Source organism: Mus musculus, chromosome 4 (assembly GCF_000001635.26).
Source record: "Mus musculus strain C57BL/6J chromosome 4, GRCm38.p6 C57BL/6J".
NCBI lineage: Eukaryota > Metazoa > Chordata > Mammalia > Rodentia > Muridae > Mus > Mus musculus.
The window spans coordinates 3,548,613-3,576,362 of NC_000070.6; the positions used below are offsets into that span (position 1 = coordinate 3,548,613).

Here is a 27,750-nt window from a genome sequence, read left to right on the forward strand (position 1 = left end):
GTGCAATATTGAAACGTTTAAGATTCTTTTTTCTAAATAGACAGTTTTAAAAGAGTCTGAAACTTCTCTCTGCAAAACAGACCACAGTCAAGTTTCCAAAGTCCCTTCATGTTTGCACCATGTCAGGCTCCTAATGCACCCCCACCACCCCCACCACCCCCACCAGCACCATCATGATCTCCATATCTACATCAAGTCTCAGTCCCTGCATCTTACAAAGGGGACTGAAGTTCAAGTACCACAGAGACAAAGCTATCAGTCAGGATGGGACTCTTGACATTGAGAATACCGGGGGCCTAAAATCATTTGAAATAGAACAGTAATACTTAAACACTTGGAAAATGACCACTTTTCCAACATTAGCAACAAATGGCACTCTTTCTTCAATCTTTAGAACCAACTAATTCTCCAAAAATAGTTTTCTTGTTCATTTTATAGACTTTTATTCCTTCATTTTGGAAATATTTAACAGCTTTGAACCAAGTACCATTTACTAAAGTGAGAGGGAGTGGCAGCAAATTGGCTCCTTTCTCTGAAGTTGTCCCTGAAATATACAGACTACATAGGACGTATACCACATATTTATTGTGGTCAAAAGAAATGACTACTGAGACGTATGGAGACAATTTTGAAGAATCTCAAGAATAACATTTTTACTAGAGAAGGAGGTGCAATTCAGCTTTATTTTCACATCATTTCTATATACATTATATATGTCATAAATAAACACTTGTAGTTAAAAAGTCCATATAAAACCCAAGTATACAAAGGTGGTAGGAGACAGACATACTGCAGTGAGCTTATGATACTTTGTTGTTTAAATACTTTTAAAATAAGTTTTCAAAAAGACAACAAATCAAAAGCAATTACATTTTCAGAGAGCTCCATGTTTACAGAAGTTTATCATTCAAGTACGTTTTATTAAAATAATAACCACGTTACTGGCTGCAAAGCACAGGAAGAGAGCCCGGATACTGAGCGAGACCAGAGCTGTCTTAGCATGTTATTCCTTAGCCTAGAACCCACTTCTAACATGAACTGCAGAGCATGCCCATGATTTTGTCTTTACACCATAAAACACTGTGCTGACAACTCATCCTATACATTTCCTTAGATACTTATTTAAAATAAATACTAAACAATTCGGTTAATAAATACTACAAATAACAATGATTTGATTTATAAAATAGTACATCTCTTTCAATGTGCTTGGCAACTGGACATCATACCTGAAGGAGTAGTTTCAACATCCAATGGACAAAATTATATACATAACTCCTAGAGGATTTAGGAATCAATTCAATTATAGATTCTCACTACAGATATCTATCATATATGGATATATCACAGTAGATATAAGCAACTTAAAATAATGTTCATCAGCACAGTATTAGCATGCTTAACATAAATCATTGAGGTGCAAAAGAGTTCCACAACTTGCCAGCAGTTGTGAATGGAATGAAGGACAGATACATAAAGGCATCACTCATCTTAATTAAGCAAGTGCTACACCCTACTATCATATTGGCACAACAGACACAAACATAAGAAACATGATTTAGTAAAGTCTGCCTGACCTAATCTGCGGATACCAAGGAAGACTTAACTCTAAGATTCTGTGCTTATCATATACTACTAAAAAAACTGCAAATGCAACATGATCATTTGCTGAGTCAAGCAAATGATGAGCTACTTATTAAATTTGACACAACTGATTGAAAGGATAAGATTAACCATATAAAGTTTAAGTTCTAAAGAAAGATGTTCATTAGCACAACGTTTTAAAAACACTAATCAATATACAACCTACAAGACAGTACCACAGATGCAAACTTGTCACTGCAGACACATTAAGCTATCTGCTAATGAGCCTTCTGCTCTTTATGAAAGCGGTCCAGCAGAGCACTCCTAATGTTCCCCGGTATCCTTTGGTGCTTGTCAATCAAAGCTTGAACAGCATTCTTGGTCTATTTAGGAAACAAAAGGAAAGCAGCTATTGGTTCAGCCTCAGTTCAGATCATCTTGTAGGATGTTCATGCAATACTACTTGCAGAAGCACTTCTCTCTCTCACACCCATGTCTCACAGTGCACTGCCTGTGTTTTCTTCTAGCAATTTTAGCATTTCAGGTTTCAGGGCTTTGTCAGGGGCCTAGTAGAGGACAAAATGGGAAGATGGTGTTCAATGGGAATAAACCCAGTTTTTCATGGTAAAAATCTTATCTTTTGTTGAACAACATGGATGTATTTGGCAGAACTGAACTGTAAGTATAGCTGGGTTTGTTTTGTTTCATTTTGTTTTGATTAAGACAGGGTCTCACTATGTAAAGCAGCCTGGCCACAAATTCAGAGATCCTCTCACCCACAAAGGATTAATGGCACATTAATGGTGCACCACCATGCCCAGCAATTCTACGTATTTTCTATCGTAATTGAAAATGTTTTAAATGAGTCCCACTAATGTAGTATATAAAGAGTGGTATAAAAGTTATAATCAAAACACAAATATGCACGGAATGTGGTCCAGTGGTAGAGCACAGGCCTAGCATGAGCCAGGCTCTGGCTTTGATACCTAGTATGACAAAACAGCAACTATAGAAGCCTATATGCATCTTTCTCTCTAGGTTATTCAACAACACAGTGTTTATGGCTCCCTTTCATTGTTTTAGACTCTTTCAAATCTTAATTCCAAGTTGAGTAGTCTTTTCTCATTCTCAGGATTCTTCATCTAAAGATTACTAATTACTCTAACATTTAAAAACTCACTACTCAAATGATGTTTTCTTACCTGTCTACCTTGTAAACTTTAAAGCCTCCACAATCACAATACCTGACTTCTAAGTGTTTATCATCAATTCTGCCTTTTTCCTTAACCCTAGTTCTAAAATTAAAATTTCAGATATAGAAAGGTATTTCTAGATTTCCTACAGAAGCCTAGAAATCAATCCCTGCTTTCTAAACACTAATTGTGTGTAGTACCCCTATCCAAACTAATGTCATTAAAAATGTCACTAGACCAAATGTTTCCAATGGGGCAAAATCACTGTTTGATAATTTCTCATATATAATACACAAACAATAAAATTTCAAATAATTTAAAACAGAATCTGCCCTAATACTGAGAAAGAAAACACAAATTACCTTTTCGGCTAATTCTTCTGCTGTTACCTTTGGGTCATATGGTATGGGATCACCTAAGAAGGTCCGCAACTTTACAGGAAAACCTCCATACATTGGAGCAAATGGATAGCGGAATTTTTCATAAAGCCACTTAAATAATCCTGTTTTAAAGTAAGCAAAATCATTTTTACTGGCCAAAAACACTATGCATATAACTATAAACTTTCTAAGTAATTACACAAGACTTACAGGAAGGTGGAGAAAATATCAATTCTTAGCAATTAGTGTGTGTGTGTGTGTGTGTGTGTGTGTGTGTGTGTGTGTGTGTATGTGTGTGTGTGTGTAGGATTGGGGGGGGGGGGGGGCGGAGGCATGGACACTGAAACCAGTGCCTCCTACATGCTAGGCAAGTGCTCAGTCACTGAGCTACATGACTAGCACAGCATTTCTTAAAAGTAAGCTTTTCATCAGTTGTAACAAATGCAGCACACTGGTGCAATGTGCTCATAAGGATGGACCCTAGAGACTGTTGAAGGGACATAAAACAACTTTCAGTACTTTGTTATTGTTTTTTATAAATCAAAAAGGAAAAGGAAAAGAAAAACTAAATATATTCATTAAAAGACCAAGTAACATGTTAAAAATATAAGACTATTAGAAGACTAACCACTTACTATCACTGCACAGGAGAGGCTAATGAGCAAGAACTGGCAGCTGAAATGTTCAGGGTGCACAGCACGTGATGTACATGTACAACAGACAAAGACAAGACAGGACTTCATGCAGAAACCTTGCACTGGCCTACTAGATATGACTGGGTTTCAAACTCAGCAGGAATGACTTTAAATGTGTTAAAAATAAGTAAGTGGAGGAGATTAAAAATCAAAAACTTCATCAATGAAATGGGAAAAGGTAAGTTTCATGAAATACACAGTTATGTACTGAAAACACTGATTACATAGAAAAACACAAACTTTACTATCACACCCAAAGCAACACTCAAAAAAAAATGAGTTAGCCAGGCGTAGTAATATACAACTATTATTCCAACACTGGTGAAGAGGTGGACAGAAGTAAGTGGAGCTCTGAGGTCAAGGACAGGCTAGTCTACATAACAAGTTCCAAACCAGCTAGGGTCACAACAGTGAGCTCTGCCTCAAAAATGAATGAATGAATGAATGAATGTTAAAATAAAAACACTAATTGAGATACTGAACTTTAAAATTAAGTAAAATTGAAAAGCAGCCAAACAAACAGAATTTGTGTAATAACTTCTGATTTACTAATATAAAAAAGAATAACAGAAAATTAAATTTAAAAGTTAGGTATAAAAAAATGAGTTAAAACAATAGGAATTGAAGGCTTGCAAAAGGGTTTCTATGTGGATAAGAATAGCAACAGTTAGATAAAATACAATCAACTGAACATAATATATAAATCACAGGTAGAAAACATGCTAAACATTCCAAAATAAGACACATTAAAAAAAAAAACATCCTAATTTTATCCCTACAACCATATTAAAAGTGAACTTTTAATTAGTAATCTAAAGACAGATAAAAGAACTTATCAATGTAAAATAATAGAATAAACCAAAGCAAATGACATCTCCATCTTCTATTTTCTGTGATGACAACCTTATTAGTAGGTCATCCAACCTTAAAGGTAATTTCCTTAGTTGATAGTATACACAATATATTAGATGAATAACTTTTAAGTTTTAAAATGCCCATTCAAATAAATGTTAGTATGTATAGAATACTCTTAACAAAACATAGTATCTTCTAGGAACTCAGGAGGCTGAAGCATGAAAATTACAAAATTGAAGCTAGTCTGGCTACAGGGTAATAAACAGTCTCAATGCCCAGTCCCTACAAAATAATAACTGCCATTACTTAGAACCAATTATCCCTAGAGTTTATATAGAACAGTATCAAAATATTCATTTCTAAAATTAATAATTCAAAAGTCACCAGGAATAGTAGTGCATGTCTTTAACCCCAGTACTCAAGAGGCAGAGGCAGGAGGAGGCAGGAGGCAGGAGGCAGAAGGCAGAGGCAGAGAGAGGCAGAGGCAGAGGCAGAGAGAGGCAGAGGCAGAGAGGCAGAGAGGCAGAGAGGCAGAGAGGCAGAGAGGCAGAGAGGCAGAGGGGCAGAGGGGCAGAGGGGCAGAGGGGCAGAGAGGCAGAGAGGCAGAGAGGCAGAGAGGCAGAGAGGCAGAGAGGCAGAGAGGCAGAGAGGCAGAGAGGCAGAGAGGCAGAGAGGCAGAGAGGCAGAGAGGCAGAGAGGCAGAGAGGCAGAGAGGCAGAGAGGCAGAGGCAGAGGGGCAGAGGCAGAGAGGCAGAGGCAGAGAGGCAGAGAGGCAGAGAGGCAGAGAGGCAGAGAGGCAGAGAGGCAGAGGCAGAGAGGCAGAGAGGCAGAGAGGCAGAGGCAGAGGCATCTCTGAATTTAGGGCCAGACTGATCTATACAGTAAGTTCTAGGATAGCCAGAACCATACAGCGAGACCCTGTCTCAAAACAAAAACAAAAACAAAAAAAATCAAAAGTTTTCCTAATGGGGTTCAAACCCCCAAATGTTTTATGTATTACACTATAATTAAAAACCATATGAATGAGAACTTACTTGTGCCTCCAAGTGATCTAAATCCTTCTCGAATATTTTGTGTAAACATAGGAATAATGGGCTAAAGAAAAGAATTTAAATTAAAAAGTAAATAAATAAGTCCACTTAAGGTCTCCATTGACTCACTAAGGCAACTTTTTTGAGGGCACATTTGAAATCCTAAAAATAGATTTTAACACTAAAGGCATATGTAAGGTAGTGTGATTTATCAAACTAAATTTGACTTGATCATTTATGAAATATAAATTGGAATGGCTATCCTCTAGTTGGAGCACAAAAATAATTCACCTACCAATTTTCCTTATAGATAAATCCTAGAAACTCAAAGATTTTAATACTCAATGATTTCATTAAATAAAACAAATATGGTAAATTAGTTTTACTAGTTCCTAAATAATATGCTCATTTCAGAAGTTACAAGATGAAGACACTTTGAAGGGGTGTGGTGGTTAGTGAGAATGACCCCTCTAAGCTCATAAATTTGAATTCTCAGTCCCCAGTTGACAGAACTGCTTGGGAAGAATTAGGAGGTGTGGCCTTGTTGGAGGAGGTGTGATATTGAGGGAGGACTCTGAAGTGTCAAAAGGCCCACACTTTGAGTCAGTCAGCTCTCTCTGCCTCCAGCTCATGGATCAGATGTGAATTCTCCTTGCCAGGATGGTTATGGACTATATCCCTCAGGAATTGTGAGTCCAAAATTAAATGCTTTTTTTTTTTTTTTTTTTTTACAAGCTATCTTTATCATGGCATTTGGTGAGAGAAAGAGAAAAGTAACTAAGACAAAGGGAAATTTTATATAAATTAAATGATAAATTTCAGTAAGTTGGTCTCGTGGAATTAGTAACTCATTTTCATGAGACCATTAAATTTAAGATGTTCAGTATCAATGAAAAGTATATATAAGAATTTTTTAAAAGTATATAAATTGAGCTGAGCGTGGTGGCACACACCTTTAATCCCAGCACTTAGGAGGCAGAGGCAGGCAGATTTCTGAGTTCAAGGCCAGCCTGGTCTACAAAGTGAGTTCCAGGACAGCCAGAGCTATAAACAGAAACCCTGTCTCAAAACAAACAAACAAACAAACAAACAAACAAAAAGTATATAAATTAATGAAATTAAATAACAAGTTTATAGGACATTCCATGAACATCAATGATTAAATGTGATATTTAATAATAGAAGTATTAGGTAAATGTCAGAAAGTAATGAAATATCATAAAGTATAATATAGGAAAGTTATGGTATTGTAAACAGTAAATATATCAAAATTGAATAAAATACTTTAATAAACAAATATACTGAACAAAATGTTTCAAAGATAAAACTACATATATGTGTATGCATATATATATTTTATAAGCAGGGTTTTCGATCATGATAGTCTAAATCTTTTTCATTTAGTTTTAGAGACTAGAAAACACAAGGATAAACTTCATAAAAATGCATCCTCACATTGAACTAGCTGATCACTTGCTGTCTCTCTCCTCCTACCACAGGAAAGCCTTCTACTACATTCAGGGACACCTAATACATGTTTCGCTCACTGCTGTATCCCTCACACTTAGAAAAGTACTTGGAATAGATAAGATAAAAGAGTTATGGATAAACTAAAGAGAGAATGGATACATAACAGGAAGACTTCTAATGAACTATGCTCTGTAAATACAGAGGTCAGAAACAGGCAGCAGTTGTCTTAACACTAGAGAATGCAGACAAAGATGACAAGTGAAGAATGTAAAATTTGATGTGGTTAATTCATGAAACTACTGTATGAAGATGGTAATGGACACTGATTTATTTTCTTTAGTAAAAAAATCCACTATTACCCAAGACATTACAAGTTTTGTAAAATAAAATAGATAAAATTCTAATGTTTTTAAAGCTACATTTCCAGAACTCAGAATGCACAGAAGGAAGAGAAAGCCTTTCAGCTCACAGATATACTGTGTTCTCCCTTGAGTGCAACTGGCCATGTCTACAGACCAGCATGATTCCTAAAGCCTGTATTAAAGTGTGCACTTCATCAAGATGACTCTGCTTAACAAGCTAAACATCTGGAGCACAGCATTCTAGAAGCCACGTCATAGAAGAAAGGTTGTCCTAGCTGGCTCGATCTTCCATGTTGTAATCTCAACCTCCTGTTTTTAAGTTCATCAAGCATTCTACAATTTGATGTTGTACAGTCATTTAGCACTTTTCTTTTACATGCTTGTACATTAGACAGCTGCACTGGCAATCAAGAATTTATAATTTCTGTATCCATATATATGTATTTTGGGGGCATCGGTTTAGCATGGGCTTAGAGTCCTATTTCTGTTACTTAAAGTATAGGAAACACTGAACAAGTTGCTTACCAAACCTAAGCCATAGTTTCTTCATATGAAAACTGGAAAGAAGTAATTACCTTTATCTCAAAAGCTTTTATGGATAAAGTATACTAGCATAAATAAATAATTGCTAAATACAATGTTCCTTTCTTTTACGTTTGTTTTTTTTTTCAATTAAATAAACTAATTTTTCTTCAACCTATATATGAAGCTACCTAAATAGAATCTTTAGGAATTCACAAACTACGAGTAGTACTTGGTACGTATAAAAGTCTGTCCATACAAATGACCTTTACATATTTTCTGATGATATTTTATGAACTACAACTCAATTCCCACTTTAGTTCCTTTTAGTATGTCCAGTTTAGTTTTTAAATTATGCTGGGGGGAGGGATACTGTTGGGAATCATACTCAAAGCCTGGCACATGCTAAGCAAATACTCTACCACTGAGTTACAGACTCAACCAAGCAGTCCCTTTTTGAATGGAGCTAGTCTTACATTCGGAGTTTCAAGTGTTTTCTCATCGTTTATGGAACGTTGGCTTAGTCCATTAAGGGATAGATGTCATTTATCAACTATGTAAATATTTTATTGAAAAGTTTTCCTCACATCTCTAGAAGACTCCTTCAGTCTCTGATGTTTGCACTCACTGTGAATAGTCAGGATCTCTTCCACCTTCCGTCTCTGTCTGCCTGAGCCTCCTCATCTATAAAACTAGAGCAGTGATCCTCAACCTTCCTAACGCTGCGACCCTTTAATACAGTTCCTAGTATTGTGATGACCCCAGCCATAAAATTATTTTCATTGTCCTCTGTAACTATAATTTGGTTACGACTATGAACTCTAAGGTAAACATCTTTGTTTTCCAATGGCCTCAGGCAATCCACAGGTTAAGAAGCACTGTATTAGAATATTACTCATGTCATTTCCTTACCATGTAGAGTCCTGACACGAACCTCAAAAGTGCTACACACTAGTTATCAGACTTATAATGTGATTAGCAAATTCATAACATTAAAATTTTGTACTTGATTTAAATGTATAGAGGGCTATTTCTCAATTTTTTTTGGAATTTTATAAAAAAAAAACTTAATTGAATTATCTAGATTATCTTTAAAAGTTTCCAAGAAATTCAAGAATCTGAATTCTTGTTCTTTTGGATTCAAGTTCTTTTGTCCTTTCTCTCTGTTAGGTCTCCTAAGCAATAGCCTCCTTAAAACTACAAACATAAGAATGAACAATTAAGATTCCATGACAAATTTATAAGATTCAAAGATATTTTTATTATCTTTATCTGAAATTTATATGAAAACAAATCTTTCAAAATATAAACTTAGAGAAACTGAGTCAATGCTTTGTTTTTACATTAGAATTTTAGTTATTCTTGCATTAAAATATTACACTGACTATTCTTAATTTAGCACAGCTCTATATAATTACAATCTGTAGTTCTGTGCTTATAAAACTCTTTAAAAATGAGTAAAATGTTATCAGTCAGTTTTCTTTATTAACTAACACAAAAATGCATAAATTAATTAAAAAGCTTTTTACTGGGTTAAGTAATCTGTGTTTAAAGACAAAAAAATTAATTCAACAAATAAATAAACCCTACTCAAAGTAGATAATGCACTAAAGAATTAAATATAAAAATCCTGTACTTAAAGAACTTATAATCTTTACTGTTTGAGCACATGTATTTAAAAAGTCAGGAAGTAGATTAATTTAACTAGGAACCCACATTAAAGCACTATAGCACTGACCTCTAGCAGTCACGTATAAGCATATGCATAGGTACAGGAGAGAAAAGAACCACTGAGCTCTTTAGAGAATTTTGTTTAATTGTAAAGTCATAATTCAAACACAAAAATATCCATTCCTATTTAGACATTATTCTTTGGTTAGGGTGAATTACTCACAATCTTTCTTTTTTAGACACCAGTTTATATTTATTTAGACAACAGTCTATATTTAAATGATACACAGTAAAACCAAAGACAGCAACCTGAACACTGAAAGTTATTGCAGCTGACTCAACCTCTAAGTGTGGAGGAAAGAATAAGAGTCCAGCAAGGTATTAAAAAGAATGAATTTATGAAATTCCTAGGCAAATGGATGGACCTGGAGGGCATCATCCACAAAAGAACTCACACAATATGTACTCACTGATAAGTGGATATTAGCCCAGAAACTTAGGATACCCAAGATATAAGATACAATTTGCTAGGGCTGAAGAGATGGCTCAGAGGTTAAGAGCACTGACTGCTCTTCCAGAAATCCTGAGTTTAATTCCCAGCAACCACATGGTGGCTCACAACTACCTGTAATGGGATCCAATGCCCTCTTCTGATGTGTCTGAAGACAGTAACAATGTACTCACATACATTAAATAAATAAATAAATAAATAAATAAATAAATAAATAAATCTTTAAAAAAAAAAAGATACAATTTGCTAAACGCATGAAACTCAAGAAGAACGAATACCAAAGTGTGGACACTTTGCCCCTTCTTAGAATTGGGAACAAAACACCCATGGAAGGAGTTACAGAGACAAAGTTTGGAGCTGTGACAAAAGGATGGACCAGCTAGAGACTGCCATATCCGGGGATCCATCCCATAATCAGCATCCAAACGCTGACACCATTGTATACACTAGCAAGATTTTGCTGAAAGGACCCAGATATAGCTGTCTCTTGTGAGACTAGGCCGGGCCTAGCAAACACAGAAGTGGATGCTCACAGTCAGTTAATGGATGGATCACAGGGCCCCCAATGGAGGAGCTAGAGAAAGTACCCAAGGAGCTAAAGGGATCTGCAACCCTATAGGTGGAACAACATTATGAACTAACCAGTACCCTGGAGCTCTTGACTCTAGCTGCATATGTATCAAAAGATGGCCTAGTCAGCCATCACTGGAAAGAGAGGCCCATTGGACTTGCAAACTTTATATGCCCCAGTACAGGGGTACGCCAGGGCCAAAAGGTGGGAGTGGGTGGGTAGGGGACTTGGGGGGAGGGTATGGGGGACTTTTGGGATAGCATTGGAAATGTAAATGAAGAAAATACCTAATAAAAAATATTAAAAAAAAAAAAAGAGTCCAGCAAGGGACTACAATGTCCTTAGGATAAAGTGCCATATGGGGAAAAACTTTTCAAGGGCAAAAAGACAACCAAAAAAACCCATCAACCAGCAAAAGCACATTCTTAACATTTGGTCTAGGAAGAGCAATTATCTACAGTAAATCTCCCAAAGATGATTAATTTTATTGATGAATTCATTTGAAAAGTGCTGTAAATATTCATTACACCACTTTCCACTTCTTATCATATTATAAAATAGCTAACCACATTTGATGAAAAATGACATTAGTCACATAGTACATGTATTGTTATAAAAACCAATTACACATAAAAGAACTACAAAACCAAATTCAACCATGAAAAACAGCGACTCATTCATGTCAAGGTTACCAAAGGTTTAAAATACATAGAATGAGCTGATTACATCATTTAAAAAGGAGTATCTGAAATAATGTGTATAGAACTACAAATCTCACAAAGAATAATGTAGAAATTACAACTGAAAAACAAAACCTCGTGAGATACTTGCCAAATTTCCAGATCAAATTTTTGTTTTTTAAGATAGCTTCTCATACATACGAAATACTCATCGTTCGACATATGCCTACAAGTTTTTATATAGAGTAACCTTTGTGCTGTTACCACCAAAGAACCTGGTTTCATACAGTCTGGCTCATTCTTTAAGCATTTCTTTGAAATTCAAGTAAGCTTTGCTTGAATAATTACTTTGATGACTCACCACTTTTGCATCAATTGCAACCTGAGCAAAGCCTTTACGATTACCCCATATGATGTTGTAGGTTTCATCACTAAGTAAGGCTTCTCGAACTCCGCCCGGTGAGATAGCTAACAAGTGACCACTCCTCAAGATTTCAACACATTTTTCTCTTGGTCCATGAAGAGCACAAAACACATCAAGTAATAAACTGAACCCTGTAAAAAACATTATCACAAAGATTTATCTTGATCTTGTTTAATTCTTTCAGAGCAAAACTCATGATCTATGCAATTTACTACCCACACGTTTTATAAACTTTAAGCCAATAGTTCCTAAGGTATAAGACCTGCTTGACTTACATAGCTTACTGATCATCTACTACTTATTACTTCCTGACTAATTTCCTCCTTACTGTGGCTACTTTGCCTTTCACTGAATTTCAAGCCCTATCTGTTCTCATGTATGTGAAAACAATCAGAAATGATTTCTCATCAGCAACCAAACACCTAATCGCCCACTAATCCTGTAACAAAGAATCACCTAAGACAATGTAAATCCAACTATGCTAAGCCATACCAAAAATTAGCTAAGACTATAATCAGATCTATTGAAATAAAAAAAGTTAGATGATGCTAATGCTACAATTAAATTTTTATAACAACAGCAAATATTGAGTTTTAAATCAACTGTGAAAGGTAATTTAATTCAAGAAAAGCTGATTCCAAATCTTAATATTATACAGTTTTTCAAGCTGTGACTACTCTTGCATGACAGACATCCTGTCAATAAAGAAATATTTTAATAAAAAAACCCTACAGTGGAACTTTCTGTGACTGTCAGTGACATGTTCCCCTGCTGGAGACTGAGAATGTGGAGAGTTCGTGCGACTGGCTAATGGACTAATGGAGCTTCCCATTGCCTTGAAACAACACAACTGTCATTAAAGTTTAAATAATGCTTACTCTGCACCAAAACCTCACTCACTTAGATTCCTTCTCAGAGTAAATGGAAGGGAGCATCCATAAATTAGAAAATTTCTCTCTTGCACTAAAAATTATGACTAAAGGTAAATCAGTGTCAAAATATGAAATGAGCATAAAGAAAAAAGTATTTTGAAAAACCTAGAAACATTTCTTATTTGTGAAAAGAATGAGCTACAAACAAACTTGTGCTCCATAAGAGAACAATAGTTAGGAAAACACTTGGGCCCTATTATAAAACTGTTCTTGGTTGTGAGGTAGATCAGTGCCTGGTTAGCATGTGGAGGGCCTAGATTTAATCTCTAGAACCTGACAGGGGTAGGAACCACTGTAAGATGGTAATGCTTACATTAACTCTTTAGGGGGGATAAAACTGCAAAATTATTTGTAAATATGTGAAAACACCATTTAAAAAATGAAAAGAGCTAGTTATGGTGAAATTATAATATCTTTCTGTTATCCATCTACAGAAAGGCATCACGTTCTTTCTAAAGGAAAGCCTTACATCTGATTTAACATATACACATAAAGCAGATGTTTTAACATATACTAAAGCACTAACCATATGTATAGAAGGCACTGGAGTAGACTGTTCCTTAGCTCACTGCTGAGTTTGAGTCTGGTTCCTGGGCCAGCTTTGCTTTTATTACTCCAGAGAGCATACTATCAACTCTCCTGGCTGGTTTCTACTGATTTAGTGATGAAAGAAAGTAAGATTTATTCTCAGTTATTTCATTCATTGATTTTTTAAAAATAACTATTTTATCTTAAACAATTTGACTAAACTTTTTAAAAAGATAAAGTCATGACAAACACTCTTCAATCTCAAGTCCATGGGGCAAATCATACACTGGAAGAGAAGTATGTGTGCACATACTCTTTAGGATAGTGTGAACAAATATACCAGGTGTGTATTTTTCTCAATTTTGATTTGCTATTAAACTTTAACAGCATTAAAAAAAATACAAAAACTTAACTACCTTATATACAAAAATATGTATCACTTTTTAAAATTCTACTTGAAAGTTCAAGATTTGGGGTAGGGATATAGTTCAAGGTCAGAGCACCTGCTGAGTACTCTATCCCCAGTTATCACAATAAACAAAGTTCAAGATTTAAGACCGCTGTTGGGGCATATATGTCTGCAGTCTCACCAACTTGGTAGGCTGAGGCAGAAGGATTACTTAAGTTAAGCTAAAAGCCAGTCTCGGTAACTTGGCAAGATCCTGTCTCAATTTTTAAAAGACTTTGTTTTAAATTGGGATCCAGCTCAAGGGGAGGCTCCAAGGCCTGACACTCTTACTGATGGTGTGCTTACAGACAGGAGCCTAGCAAGCATGGCTGCCCTCAGAAGCCCAACAAGCAGCTGAAAGTCAGATGCAGATACTTACACCCAACCAATGGACAGAAGCCAGGGACCCCTGTGGTCGAATTAGGGAAAAGCTGAAAGAAGCTGAGGATGAGGGCAACCCTATAGGAAGAGCAGCAGTCTCAACTAACCTGGAACCCCCGAGATCTCTCAAACACTGAGCTACCAACCAGGCAGCATACATGAGCTAGTCTGAGGCCCACAACACATATACAGCAGAGGACTGCCTGGTCTGGCCTCAATAAGAGAAGATGCCCCTAACCTTGGAGAGACTTGAGGCCCCAGGAAGTGGGGAGGTTTAGTGGGGGTTATTTCATTCAATGATTTTTTAAAAAATAACTATTTTATCTTAAACAATTTGACTAAACTTTTTAAAAAGATAAAAAGTCATAACAAACACTCTTCAATCTCAAGAGCTTAAGTCCATGGGGCAAATCATACACTGGGGTACGGGGTGGGAACAACCTCTTGGAGATGGGTAAGGAAGAATGGGATGAGGAATAGTCACAGAGTAGACCGGGATGGGGACATTGACTAGGCTATTAAAAAAAGATTTAAAAAATAATAACAATAACAACAATAAGTAAATAAAAAGAAAATACTAAGTTCTGTTAATAAACGAAAAGAAATAGAAATAGGACTGGAGGCCTGTAGTTCAGTGGTAGAGCATTTGCCTAACATGTTCATCCCTAGGATTCAATCCCTAGTACTAGCAAAAGAAAGGAGGAGGAGGAGGAGGAGGAGGAGCAGGAAGAGAAGGAGGAAGAAGAGGAGACGGGGGAAGGGGAAAGGGAGAGGGAGAGAGACAGGGAGGAGGGACAAGTAGGAGAGGAGAATGGAGACCAAGAAGGAGCAGGAGAAAAGGGAAGGAGGAGAAAGGAGGAAGAAGAGAATAATTAGAGCCAGTGATGTCAAGGAAAGGTGGTAGGGAGGGAGGGTTGGATGGACAGAGGGACAGACGGTGGGTGGTGGGTGGGTGTAGCTAGAGCCACCAGTGGTGGCCACACTTAGAAAGCCAAGACTCTGAAAAGCTAAGAACAGGAGGATTACCCACTCAAGGTGAGTTTAGGCAATAGAGCCACACTGTCTTTAAAACAAACAAAAAGTAGGTGACATTTTTGGCTATTTTTTTTAAAGATGTATTACTTAAATTGGATAATTAGATGTTTTTTTAAATTTGTTATCCTAAAGAGGCAAAACACTTTTTAAACAATACTAAAGAGAGACTACCACATAGTTTGATCACTACACATGGTTAAGTTTTACCTGGAATTTTAAAGACAAAGTGGTCAGCTACTACTCGGCAAGTTCTGCCTTTCTGGATGAAAATTTTAGCCATGAAGTAGTAAAAGTCTATGGGGATGGCTCCATGATAAAAAATTATAAGTGCAGCTCCTTCTGGTATCTTTTCCATCCCATGAACTTCATAACCTGTTTGAAAGACAAGTTGTAGATAAATAAACATATAACATAAAACCTGTCTTTGCCTTCCCAGTCCTGTCTCCTCCTCTCCATAGTTCTTCCCCCTTTCCCTTCCTTTTAGACATAGCATCATTTGGTTCTACAATCATACGGCAGGACAGAATAAACGAGTCACGTGATTGGAGGCTTGGCACAGTGGTGCTGGGAGTCCAGGAAGGTCAGAGGTGGCCCAGGAGTAGGAGTCGAAGCCAGAGCAGAGTTGTGAGGCCAGTGCTCAAGAAGGAGTGTAGCCTTCAGTGATGGGTTGCTGGAGAAGTGGAAGCAGCCAAGGGTAGATAGAACAAGCACAGGGATGGAGACAGAATCCAACCCAGCATTGCACTGGCACAAGAAGTCAGAGCCAAGTATGGAGAAAGGGGTCATCTCATGAGAGGTGCCTAGGGGTAGGGCTGCCTGAGCAGCTGGGGACAACCAGCCTCTCCAGGCTCATGGCTTTGTATCCTTCTCACTTACAAATCATTCACCGCCTAGTTGTGAACGCACCTACATTTTCTTGCTGATGTATATTTAGCTTAAGTAGGCTTCTACTCTGAATACTCTTAGGAATCTTATCTGCCCAACAGTGTACCTCAGGGGTCTACAGTACACACAGTGATTATTGCAGTTAAGCTATCACACACACTTTTTAACTTTCTAAAAAATATAAAATATCTGTTGAGGATTTTCCATTTTATATTAATTTTCAAGGGAAATAAATGTTAAAAATCTAGCTTTTAAGAGTGCCATTCCCAGTTTTCAGGAAGAATGCTTTTTTAAAAAACTGAGTGAAAGGTTTGAGCTAAAAGGCTGCTAGCCACTTGAGGGTAGGGTCTTCATTCACTCATTACCACCAAACTAAAGTGACTTACTTAAAACTTAGTGTTTCTTTGTATTTTATAGGAAATCACAGAATGTTTTTTTTAAAAATCATAGGATATGTATGATCCGAGGGTAAATTTTATAATATAAAATACTGAATAGATCCTAGCATAGGGATATTTTCGAGCAGTAAAAAAGTTTTAGGTACCTTTTTTCTTTTTACAACGATCATGGTATTTTTTTAAAGTTTCTGAAGTTTAAAAGCACACATTAAATTTCAGTACAACAAAATCAAAATAAAGACACAAATACCTTTTATTTATGTCACAAGTTCGACTTTTTAAAAAGTATCACTTATGCAGACAAAATATCTTAACATAATAAAATATTAAAGCAGGCTAAGTACTGAATATTTTATTGCCTCTGAGCCATAAATACACATCCAAAACTACCTTGGAATTCCAATATAGTATAGTGCTTAAATTTTCCTAAATTGTCTTAAATCCAAATTGCTATATATATAGATATATTGCTAGATATATATTATCTTGAAATTTAAGTGATATATATGTTGGCAGAAGATGTACATTCCTAACAAGTATCATAAATGTCAGTAAGTGTCACTGTTTTAAAGACCACCGAAGTGCAACTCTGAAACAGGCACATATGTGCTGAGATAATGCTCTGTGTAAAACTCTGAGGGGACGGAGGCCTGTACTGGCTAACAGGGATTTAATGAGCAAATATTAAGAACCCAAAGCACCCAAAGCATGATTCCTGTTTGCAAAGCTCAATGCCATGACTTCTGACCCTGAGTCCTCAGTGCAGGCTAGATGGAGTATACAGTTTTAAGCAGGGGGCTAGATCCACTTGTCAAAGACTACATCCTCTGCCTGTACCTCTGAAATAATTTCTTTGAACCTGTTTCCTGAGGAGTAAAGTGGAAAAGGAACATAAAGTTTATCTATCTTGAAGTAAGGTTTAAAGAAGTCAAGGCGGTTGAAAGTTTTTGGCAGTGTTTGACAAGTAAAAAAAAAAAGATTTATATTTTAATATGAACATTAGCCTAAAAAGCATATCAGTGGAAAGTTTTCTTAATGGCAGCCTATACTTCAGTGATGCATATCACCAAGTGTCTATTTCAAAGTCTGTCCTCGCTGAAGGATTTCTATGAGTTCAGGGCCAGCTTGGTCTGTATAGCAAGCTCTTGGACAGCTAAGACTATATAGAGAGATTCTGTCTTTAAAACAACCTCAACTCTGAAACCAGTTTGAGGTTCAACAATAGTCTATAGAAATCTTTGTCAAATGCTGTTTTGTCTTTGTCTCAACAGTGTTTTGTCCCTCTCTAAAACATATGCTGAGGCTGACGTACTCACTGAAGCAGTTACAAGAATAAGATCTCCTAGGGATGCTAGATGACGGGCAGCACCTCACAAATAGATCAAACTCGCAGAAGCAAATTTTATTCCTGGGGATCTAAATTAGTTTTAAAAATAGGCTATTTGATTTTTTTTTTTAAAAGATGGGACTCTATGACCCAACAACTTAAGAAGGCTATGTGATACAGAAAGCTAAGAAACTTCTTTAGAACAAAGGAACTTACAAAGCAAGGAAACATCCACAAACAGCACATTGGATGAGTCTGGTATCCAGAATACAACAGAGGCTCAAAGAATGAAGACAACAAAACCAAACACTGTTAAATGGTATAAAGAACAACAGTTCTCTTCCCTTCTTTTTATTTAATTTGTTTTATGTGTATGAACGTTTGGTCTGTGTGGTTGTTGGTATACCACATGTTTACCTGAAGCTTGATGATTTAGAAGACTCTGTTAGATTCCCAGACACTACAGTCATGAATGACTATAAGCTACTATCTGTGTGCCAAGAACAAAACCTGAGTCTTCTGCAAGAGGAACAAATGCTCCCAATGCTGCACAATTCCTTGGACTCTTTTTCATTTGGTCAATGGCACTGTATCTAGTCTAGCCCTGAACTTCTGATGATTCTCCTGCCACAGCTTCCTAAATGCTGGGATGATAAACAATGGCCCAGCAAGGACTAAGTATATTTCTTAAAAGTAAACATATACATGGTCAACAAATAAGCTGAAAAAAAATTTCAGTAATTATCAGAAAAATGCATGTTGAAACCACAATAAATGTCACTCACCATAGTTATAATGGCTATCGTCAAAGATAACAAAGAGCTGCAGAGATGTAGCTCAGTGGTAGGATGCTTTTACCAGTATTATGAGGTCCTAGGTTTAATCCCCAGGTAGTGGGGAACCTCAAATGCTGGTCACAATGAAGAGGAATGGGAAATTGTAATTTAGTTCAACCATTATAGAAAATAATATGGAAAATCTGGGGAAAAACAAAAAAAACAAAAACAGAACCATTGATACCATAAAATCCAGCAATTCTACTACTGGGTACATAACCAAAGGAGCTGTTGCTATACACAGATACAACTGAACATTATAACAAGTAAAATAAGCCAAACACAAAACATGTTTTAAATCTTTAAATAAAACGTATAAAAGTACAGGCCGGAACAGCAGTCACTAGAGACTGGGAAAGGAATACAGAGAAAAGGTGAAGGAACTGTTAGAGCCTGTGTGAGTGGGAGGGAAGTAAAAGGGTGGGGGACAACATGAGCACATGTGGAAATATGTAAATGAATCCCAGGTTGTCTATCTAATGTATTAGTAGTTATTATTTAAAACAGCAGGCTCTAATAACATTTATGTTTTCCTTCTTTCTAGGTACCTGCTTCCCCTCCACTTTTAGGCCGTGCCCAAGAGACTTTCACCAGCACCAAGAAGGCATATGCCCATGTTCTTAGACTTTGAGGGTTATTTGCAAATTATTCCATTTCAGGTACTCTGGTTTGAAAGCAAAATAGACTGAGGGACATATGGATCAAATTTTTGGCATTTTTGTATAGTCCAAACACATGTCACTTATAAATAAGAGATTGGTTGAAAAATTAAGTAAAAATTGGCCAAGAGAACCACCAAGTCCTTGAAAACAGACAATCAGAGGTAATTTTCGTGATAGCCATCAATCATTAAGTGTCCAGCACTAGAGCCTCTCAAGTCATAAAAAACGTATATATTTCCTACACAGAAGCCTGTTGTCACCTCACCTATCTAGAAAGACATCCCCATTTCTTAGATGAATCAAACAACAAATGGGTAAATGTCACAACTTATATTTAATGTTCACTATTATAATATTTCATTCTTTTAAAATGTCACATTAGTAAAATCAAATTTAGTCTGAACAGAATAGCAGTGGCAAACACTTTTAATCCCAGCACTTGGAAAGCAGAGGCAAGGAGATCTCTGTGAGTTTAGAGTCAGCCTGATCTACATACAGAGTTCCAGGACAGCTATGTAGAGATCCTGTGAAGTAAAACTAAAATGAAAAGAGTTTTTCTAGCCAAGCATGGTGGTATTTGCCATAATCTCAATAAGATTCAGGAGGCCAAAAAAGGATTGTAAATTCCAGGGTGGCTGGACTATATTTCTAACCCTTAAATAACAGAACTAAGAGTGGCTGGAGAAGACAGCTCTGCACACTGGCTGCTGTTGCACAAGATCAGAGCTCAGTTTCCACCACCAATGTTAGGTGCTTGCAACAGTCTCTAACTCCACAATCAATCAATCAATCAATCAATCAATCAATCAATATCTAACAACAAGAAAAAGCAGTTTCTAATGAAACAGAAAGAGAGGACTGGAAGAAGAGGAAGAAGTCTAAAGGACAAAGGAAGGAGGGAGCAAAAGACAGTTATGGAATATGTGTGTGTGTGTGTGTGTGTGTGTGTGTGTGTGTGTGTTTACACACACACACACACACACATATATACATTCATATGTGAAATGGAAGCAGGCCTGCTTAAAGGGGAAGAGCAGCAGGAGGCAGAGATGGAGTGAGGAAAAGAAATGGGGCGCCAAATGAAAAACAAACTGACAGAGACAAATGAAAATGTCACAATGAAAGCTGGGACTTTATGTGGCAAGAAAACAAGAAGTTTTGACAGTTTAAAGTTATCAATTTTCTTATTTCAGTTTATAGTAATCAAGAGTACTATATAACAGAAATAAATGTATTTAGGAAAAATCACTTAAAGACATACATACCCACTACATGTAAATATCCCTTCCAGTCTATTTTTAATAACTCCCCAGTCAATCAACAATGTCAGTGCAACATGCCAGGCCATGAAACAGCAGTACCCTGCTTACCATGCCAAACAGCCGCATGTCCATCCCACAGAGTTGCCACCGTTTTCCTTGCACCATCCCACAAGTTATGAGAGTAGGCTTCTTTTAATACATTCTTCCTCTTGTAGATATGGAGGAAAATAATAGTAAGGTAGAGAAGAAAGATGGTAAAATAAGGAAGTATTAAAAGTATCAGTGGGGTGAAAACCCACAAAAGATGGTTTGCAAAATTCAGATAGTCCTCCAATTGCTCCACACCCAACCACTCCTCAAGCACATAAATCATACAGGTCACATAGGGCACAGAGTCCTGTCCTGCAGCACAGGTTTGGTTGTTATCTATCATGTTCTTAGATGAAAATCCCAAATCCTGTCTCTTTCTTCATTGCCATATGTTCCAACTTCAATGCCTGAAGGGAAAAAGATGCAGTCATTCTCTTTACAACTATGAAGTCAAATGTTAAGTCTATTTTGCTAAAATAGTCATCTTTAATAACAAAGATAAGTAGGGTTTTTTAACACTTAACTGTGAGAATGATAAGGTTTTCTATATAAAATTATGAAGTGTTGGGTTTAGCTTTTGAAATAACTTGCAAGCTGTGAATTAAGAGGGAAAAGGTGATACAGAATGAAATTGCCACTCAAATTTATAATCTAACCCACATCTTCCATCGACCAAGCTCAAAATTTCACTCTTTATTCTGGGACTAACTGTGTCCTTCACAAAGGAAAGCATCAGCGTCTGATTCAGTAAAGTGATCCAGAGCTTTAGGAAATGATGGCTTATCCACATGGATAGTTTCTTTGATAGAGAAGCTGGTTTACCTAAGAGTTTATCTGCTCTTTTGACATTACAGAATTAAAAACTGCACTTTTTATCTTACAGTCACTAAAATTTCTGGTAAAATGTAAATGACTGAAAACACAGCTACAAAAATATTGCATAAGCTCACTCTCTAAAATAATTACTTGACTTACCAGATTACACAAATTACACAAATATCTTGTCTTTAGCTTCAATGCATATACTCTGAAAACACAATAAACAAATGAAATATATTACTAAACCAAAAAAAATCATTAGTCCCTTAAGTTTACATTTCCATGAAATAATGGCAGGAGATAGCCACAAATGTCTAACAAATAATGACAGCCCTAAGCATGTCACAAGTTACGTTCAGGCTACTCTGCACAGCTTCTATTAAGGCCCACCCAAGAAACTGTTGTACTACAGCTATAAATATTTACATCTATAAGAGGGAAGTATAAAGGTAAGATGTCTAAAGGGCTGTCACTTCCTACTAACTTTTAATAATAGGCTACAAGTCAATTCATCATGATGTTTGATAATAAAACTAAATTATCCTTAGGACATAATTACCTACGTAAGATTTCCTTCCTTCATTCATATGTTCACTGCTACAAAGTCTGATCTAGAGAAGTTTAACCGTCATTTAATATTAGATAATTTTAAGAAATCCATCTCAAAGTCTTTGTGACAGTCAGGAAAGGAGTAAATAAAAGAGAATAAACCAGACGCTCACACAAGAATAATTAAATACTATCTTGTTACCAAGGTTATCTTGCTGATAGCTTTGTAACAGAGCACATACTTTGACTAATAGAGGACTTGGTCTGATCTCCTTGAAATGAACAGCATTTTTCTTTGGCAGCACTGGGTAACACAGTAGATATTAAGCTCCTCAACCTACACTTTATTATATCGCTGCATTGGTTACCCTTCTCATCACTAAAAGTTCTGTTAAAACATAAATGACTGAAGGCATAGCTACAAATATATTGCATAAATTCTCTCTCTAAAATACTCATCACTGCCATCAAATACCCAACAAATAAAGCAGATGACAATAAGAAGGGTTGATTTCAAAGGAAATCAGAAATCATGGCAGGAAGGTATGGAAGCATAAAAGACTTGGTCCTGTGGCAACAAATAGGAAACAGAGAAGGGAATGCCAGTGGTCACTATGATTTCTGCTTTTCTCCTTTTTATTCAGTGCCATGGTCAACCCCTTCAAAATACTCAAAATACTCTCTCAGACACAGCCAATGGGATGCTTCACTAATGTACCAGGTGTTTCTTAATCAAATCAAGATCAAAATTGATAATAAAATAATAAAAGTTGTAATAAAATTCAGTCACTATACTAACAAATCCACCATATGAGTTAAACCATAATTTACCAGCATTTGACCATTTAAAATTCAATATAGCAATATTTACTGCCTTTAGAGGCCAGACAGACAGCTTCTGAAGAAGCTAAACATGTTACTATATTACCCAACAAATCTACTACTACATATATTCCCAAGAAGACTAAAGACATACCATTCACACCAAAACTTGTGCATTAGTAGCAGAATCATTCATAATAGTTGAAAAGTAGATTAAGATGCCCACCAACTGATGAGTGGATACAAATGATATAGCCATATAATACAGCACCACTCAGTCAAGAGAGCAGAGACCTGCTGCAACATGAGTGAACAATTAAAAACAAACAAAATGACAAATGGCCAGGCAGTTTGTGTCCACTGATATGTCATACCCAAAACAAGGTAATTTGAAAAGTTAGTGGTTGCCAGAGCTGGGGAATGTCAAAGAGATAACGAAATACCCTAGAATTAGAGAGTAAGGATGACGGAACCCACTAATCTACACAGTATAAAATGGTACATATTATTGTGAACTGTACCTCAAAAATTGTTTTTGTATTTAACACTGCTAATAAACAAAATGTTTAAACTTTCATATAGGTTAAAGGAAATTGCTTAGGCCCAATTAACAGTTTGAAACTTTGGCTGTTTTTGTTTAAGGCACTGACTCCAATAGACTTGTTTACATTTTAATAAGGTTTTGGGGTTTTTTTTGGTTTTTTTGTTTGTTTTTTTGTTTTGTTTTGAGACAGGGTTTCTCTGTATAGCCCTGGCTGACCTGGAACTCACTTTGTAGACCAGGCTGGCCTAGAACTCAAAAATCCGCCTACCTCTGCCTCCCAAGTGCTGGGATTAAAGGCGTGTGCCACCACCACCCGGCTAATAAGTTTTAGCATCTTGTGACTTTATAGCTTTATTTAGTACCTCCTTAGAAAACTTATTAATAGAATTATAGTAGTCTCCTTTAACCACAAAGTGTACATTCTAGGACTCAGGTAGATACCTAAAACTAAGAATAGGACCAAGTTCTATATAGGTTAAGTAACCACTGTCAACCCCAAAACCCAAGCTGCTCCAAAACTGAAAAATCTGAATGCCATCAAGTAGAAAATTCTACACTAGAAAATTCACAACCTCATAGAGTAAGCCTCAGTGAAAACTGCAGGTATATACATATGTGTGTGTATGTGTACATATGTATATATATGTGTATATATATGTAATGTATATAGATATATATTACCTCCAGCTATGAGCACAGTGTACATTCAAAACCTAAGCGAGATGAAGAATATCTTTAACAAAGAAAAAGAATGATCTCTACAACAAAAGTTATAAAAAACAAGGCCAAAATATTAAGAAGATATAAAAAATGAAAACATTCCATGTTCTTGTTTTGGAGAAATTAATGTTGTTAAGATGTGCATACTAGTCAAAACGGTATTTGGATTCAGCAAAATTCTAATAAAAAAATCAGACATTTCACAGAAATAGAAAAATACATTCATAGAACTAGAACAATCCCCAAACTCACATGGAGACACAAAAGACGAAATGTCCAAAGCAACCCCGAGCCCTAGAATAATGCTGAAGGCATTACCATACCCACCTTCAATGTAACCAGAACATGGAACTGTCATGAAGACATGTAGACCAAGGAAACCAAACAGAATATAAAAATAAACCCACGCTCTTGCCACCAATTTCTTTTAAACAAAGGCAGCAATGTTATTTTGCCCTTTAAAGTATTAAAAGAAAATATAGGGGAAACTATGCCCTCCAAAGAACAGACATCCAAAGCAAAAAAAACAAAAAAAAAACAAAAACAAAAAACAAAAAACAAAAAACAAAAAAAAAAACTATTAGTTGAACAGTAGATTTATTTCTAGAGTCAAAAGATTTATTTCTAAGTAGTCAAAAAACCCAAATAATCCCATTAAAAGGGGGGCTTGAATAGTCACTGGCTATCAAACATATGAAGAATAGATAGCAACACTGTTGTTGCTACTCTTGACTGTCAGCTTATGGGTTTAGAACCACCTAAGAGACAAACCTCTGAGAATGTCTGTGAGGTTGTTTGGTTGGTTTTGCTGTTGTTAATGGAGGTGGGAAGTCTCACACTAACTCTGGGTGGTGCCATATCAGTCTCTCATACAAGGAAGTTAATCTCAAAGATTAACAGCGAGTCAGGACAAGTGCAGGGAAGTATATAGACATGGTGATTTAGTGGGTGTGGAGCATAGCCAAAAGGAAGACTTAACTTTTAAAGCACAGTAGGAAAACTGGATTACAAAGTGAGTATCCAAAAACAGCTAAGAGAGAACAGTTTGAATGCCCCAACACAAAGAAACAGTGTCTGAGGTGAGAAATATATCGTTTCCCCGGATCTTCTCATGAATGTATCTTCTCATGATCTTCTACATGCACTGAAATGCTGCCCCGTGACCCAGAAATATGTAAAATTATTACATGCCATTGGCTTTTTAAAGAATTTTAAAATGTTTTTTTTTAATCACCTGACCCTGTGGGGAGGATGCATGAGTGAGCATGTGAAGGCGGAGGACAACTTTCATGCACCCGTGAATGTTTTGTCCCTTTAACCAACTCGAATAACCAATAAGCCTTCTCCTCACACCCATGTGTCACTTATCAATAAAAAGAAAACAAACAACAAAAACCCCTTGAGTTCAAGCTTCTTTCTCCGGGTTCTGATGTACATTACCTTGCAAAGATTTTGTTTTTCAATATAAAAATGCTCTTCTACTTTTGGTTAAAGTCCCCTACTCTTTTAATGACTACTCTTCTACTGCATCATAGTCTAACTCTAGTCACTCTCTCCAATAATGCTGTAAGACATTTAGTTATTTTTGAGACAGCATCTGTGTGGACCTGACTTGCTCTGCAGACTAAGCTGGCCTTGATCTCAGAGAGATCTGTCTGCTTCTGCCTCCCAAGTCTGAGATTAAAGGTGTATACCACCATGCCTATCTATAATTCACATCTAGACTGGTATATTGAATTTAGGAGTTATGAAAGGAAGGAATACTGCAGTTGTAGATATACTGCACGGCGCAGGCGCAGAGGCCGGGAACTAGTCCGGCTTTCCGCTCCGGGCCCCGCGACCAGGACACCACGCCTGCTACCGGCTAGAACAGCATGGAGAAGTCCATGGGGAGCTCGACGCACCTGACAAGAAAGTCACAGGAAATCGGCGACCTCGGCAGCTGGTCGGCGGCAGAGCCGGGAGAAGCAGACACGCGGGTAGTGCCGGTTTCCTTTAACTGCCTGAGAGGAAGAAGGCCGAGCCACATTGGGTGTAGGACCGTCGGTCGCCCCGCCCCTTCCGGTAGCTGCTGTCGCTGCTTCCGGTAGCGCGGCTGGCTGGCTCCCGGCTCGAGCGTCCCCAGGCGCGTTCCGCTCCTCTGCCCGCGCGAGTTACGCCTTTCTGTCTTCAGCAACAGCGCCCGGCCCAGTCGCGGACAACACCAGAGCGAGCCCGGATAACGAAATGTGTTGCGAGAAGTGGAACCATGTGGCCGAAATGCTGCTCTTCATTGAAGACCGCGAGGAGGAGTACAAGATCCTTTGCCTCTGCTCCCGGGCATTTGTGGAGTAAGTCGCGACGGTCCTCTCTCACTTTCTGTCCTTGCTCAGGAATGGGGGTGTCGCAGAGTTAGAGAGAGGCTTTCCAGAAAGCCACATGACCTGATGTCTAAGAAACTCGAAACCCCGCGGGCATGAAGGAATGTTCTACTGCAATTACTAAAGGGAAGATTAATATAATTTTGATTTTTTTTTAAATGTGGTACCTTATATGTGTCATTTCGGGTTTCCATAAATGAAGGGCCAATCTCAACATTGGTTGAGTCGGGCGAGATGGCCCAGGTATTGGCCATGCAGAAGGATAGCAAATTCAAGACCATCCTGAGCTATACCAGTAAGATGGAGTGTGAAGTGTAAACTAATACAAATAGATTGATGAGATGAAGGATCAAATTAGAGCTCTATTTGCAAACTGTAAAATCCTTTCCAACAAAAATTTATGTATCTGAAACGTCTAATTATTTGAGATAAAAGTGTTAACTGTTTATGGCAGTTTTAGAGACATCTCTGGGGGAAATGTTGGTTTCATGTTTAAAATTGCCAGAATAGAAAGTACCTTCTGGTGGGAAAAGCATTGACAAATTTTAAATTTGAAGGTACTCATTTTCATTATGTACTTGAGGGAAGATATCTGAAAGTTTCCTCAAAAAAGAAATATAACACCATGTTAAATTTAACATTTAAAAAATGTACTAGGCTCATTTGCACAGGTCCTGCTGGTTCAGAGTTGAACAGTCTTCTAGTGGGGGAGTGAGGATGATTATAAGACCGAAAAGAAGACTCAGAGACAAAGGTTAGAAATCCGGAGGGCTGCAGGCCTGAACCACACTGGCCCCAAATGTATTTCTCATAACCTTAATACACTTTACAGTATCATGGGAAACAAAGTCACAAACTAGCACAGACAATGGCTGACAGAGAATGGATATCTGTTCCCATCCGGAGGCCTCCCTGTTCCTTCCACAAAGATTAATCGAACGTTCAGCCTCTCTCCTTGAGCCTCAGTTGTAGCTTTTTGTTCCATGCCGTTGGCAGGCCAGGAAATCTGTCAGCCTGACCTGCCTTGACTCCGCCTAACAGACAGGCTTTTACAGAAGCAGACAAAAATGACTCCCAACGCTCAGGTGTACATTTAATTCAGTAAAGTTCTTTTTTATGCTCCTATTAGATGCTGGTAGGTAATGGAATATAAGATGGGACCAGGCTGCGCTGAATTCACTTTCTAAGCAAAAGAGATCAATA

At 37.1% G+C, this 27,750-nt stretch overlaps 2 protein-coding genes across 8 annotated transcripts in view; one reads left to right on the forward strand and one right to left on the reverse strand.

Annotated features, from left to right (window-relative positions):
• Positions 1 to 428: 428 nt before the first annotated feature.
• Tmem68 (transmembrane protein 68) lies at positions 429 to 26,255 on the reverse strand. Of its 6 annotated transcripts, XM_030253806.1 has the most exons (10): positions 26,092 to 26,247; positions 21,709 to 21,760; positions 21,019 to 21,140; positions 20,752 to 20,851; positions 18,669 to 18,862; positions 15,481 to 15,645; positions 11,887 to 12,080; positions 5,742 to 5,802; positions 3,140 to 3,279; positions 651 to 1,967 (listed from the first exon to the last, which is right to left on the reverse strand). In XM_030253806.1, the coding sequence occupies exons 6-10, from the start codon at positions 15,626 to 15,628 to the stop codon at positions 1,863 to 1,865; spliced, it is 648 nt and encodes a 215-aa protein (XP_030109666.1). In that variant the 5' UTR covers positions 15,629 to 15,645; positions 18,669 to 18,862; positions 20,752 to 20,851; positions 21,019 to 21,140; positions 21,709 to 21,760; positions 26,092 to 26,247; the 3' UTR covers positions 651 to 1,862. The 6 variants fall into 6 exon arrangements, 4 of the variants coding, with proteins under 4 accessions (NP_082373.1, XP_030109666.1, XP_030109665.1 ...); NR_149728.1 differs by lacking the exon at positions 18,669 to 18,862 and adding an exon at positions 13,408 to 13,534 and having other exon boundaries at positions 429 to 1,967; positions 20,752 to 21,140; positions 26,092 to 26,241; XM_030253805.1 differs by having other exon boundaries at positions 20,752 to 21,140.
• Positions 26,229 to 27,750, forward strand: part of Tgs1 (trimethylguanosine synthase 1) — a 41,784-nt gene continuing 40,262 nt past the window's right edge. Inside the window, exon 1 of one of the 2 annotated variants that reach the window (XM_006537558.3) lies at positions 26,229 to 26,517. Coding sequence is in view for 1 of the 2 variants with exons in the window: in NM_054089.4 (NP_473430.3) it covers positions 26,414 to 26,517 (104 nt within the window). In the remaining variant the exon portion in view is untranslated. The remainder of the gene's footprint in view (positions 26,518 to 27,750) is intronic. The other variant, NM_054089.4, reaches the window with a different exon arrangement.

What these genes read in the sequence shown, in the direction of transcription:
- Tmem68 (NM_028097.4), bottom strand. Translation starts at nt 21,076, where the DNA reads ATGATAGATAACAACCAAACCTGTGCTGCAGGACAGGACTCTGTGCCC. An exon ending in ACATGCGGCTGTTTGGCATG is followed by an intron (nt 15,646 to 20,751) that starts GTAAGCAGGGTA and finishes TCTTTCAAACAG; the next exon opens with GTTATGAAGTTCATGGGATG. An exon ending in CAGAAGAATTAGCCGAAAAG is followed by an intron (nt 1,968 to 3,139) that starts GTAATTTGTGTT and finishes TTTCCTAAATAG; the next exon opens with ACCAAGAATGCTGTTCAAGC.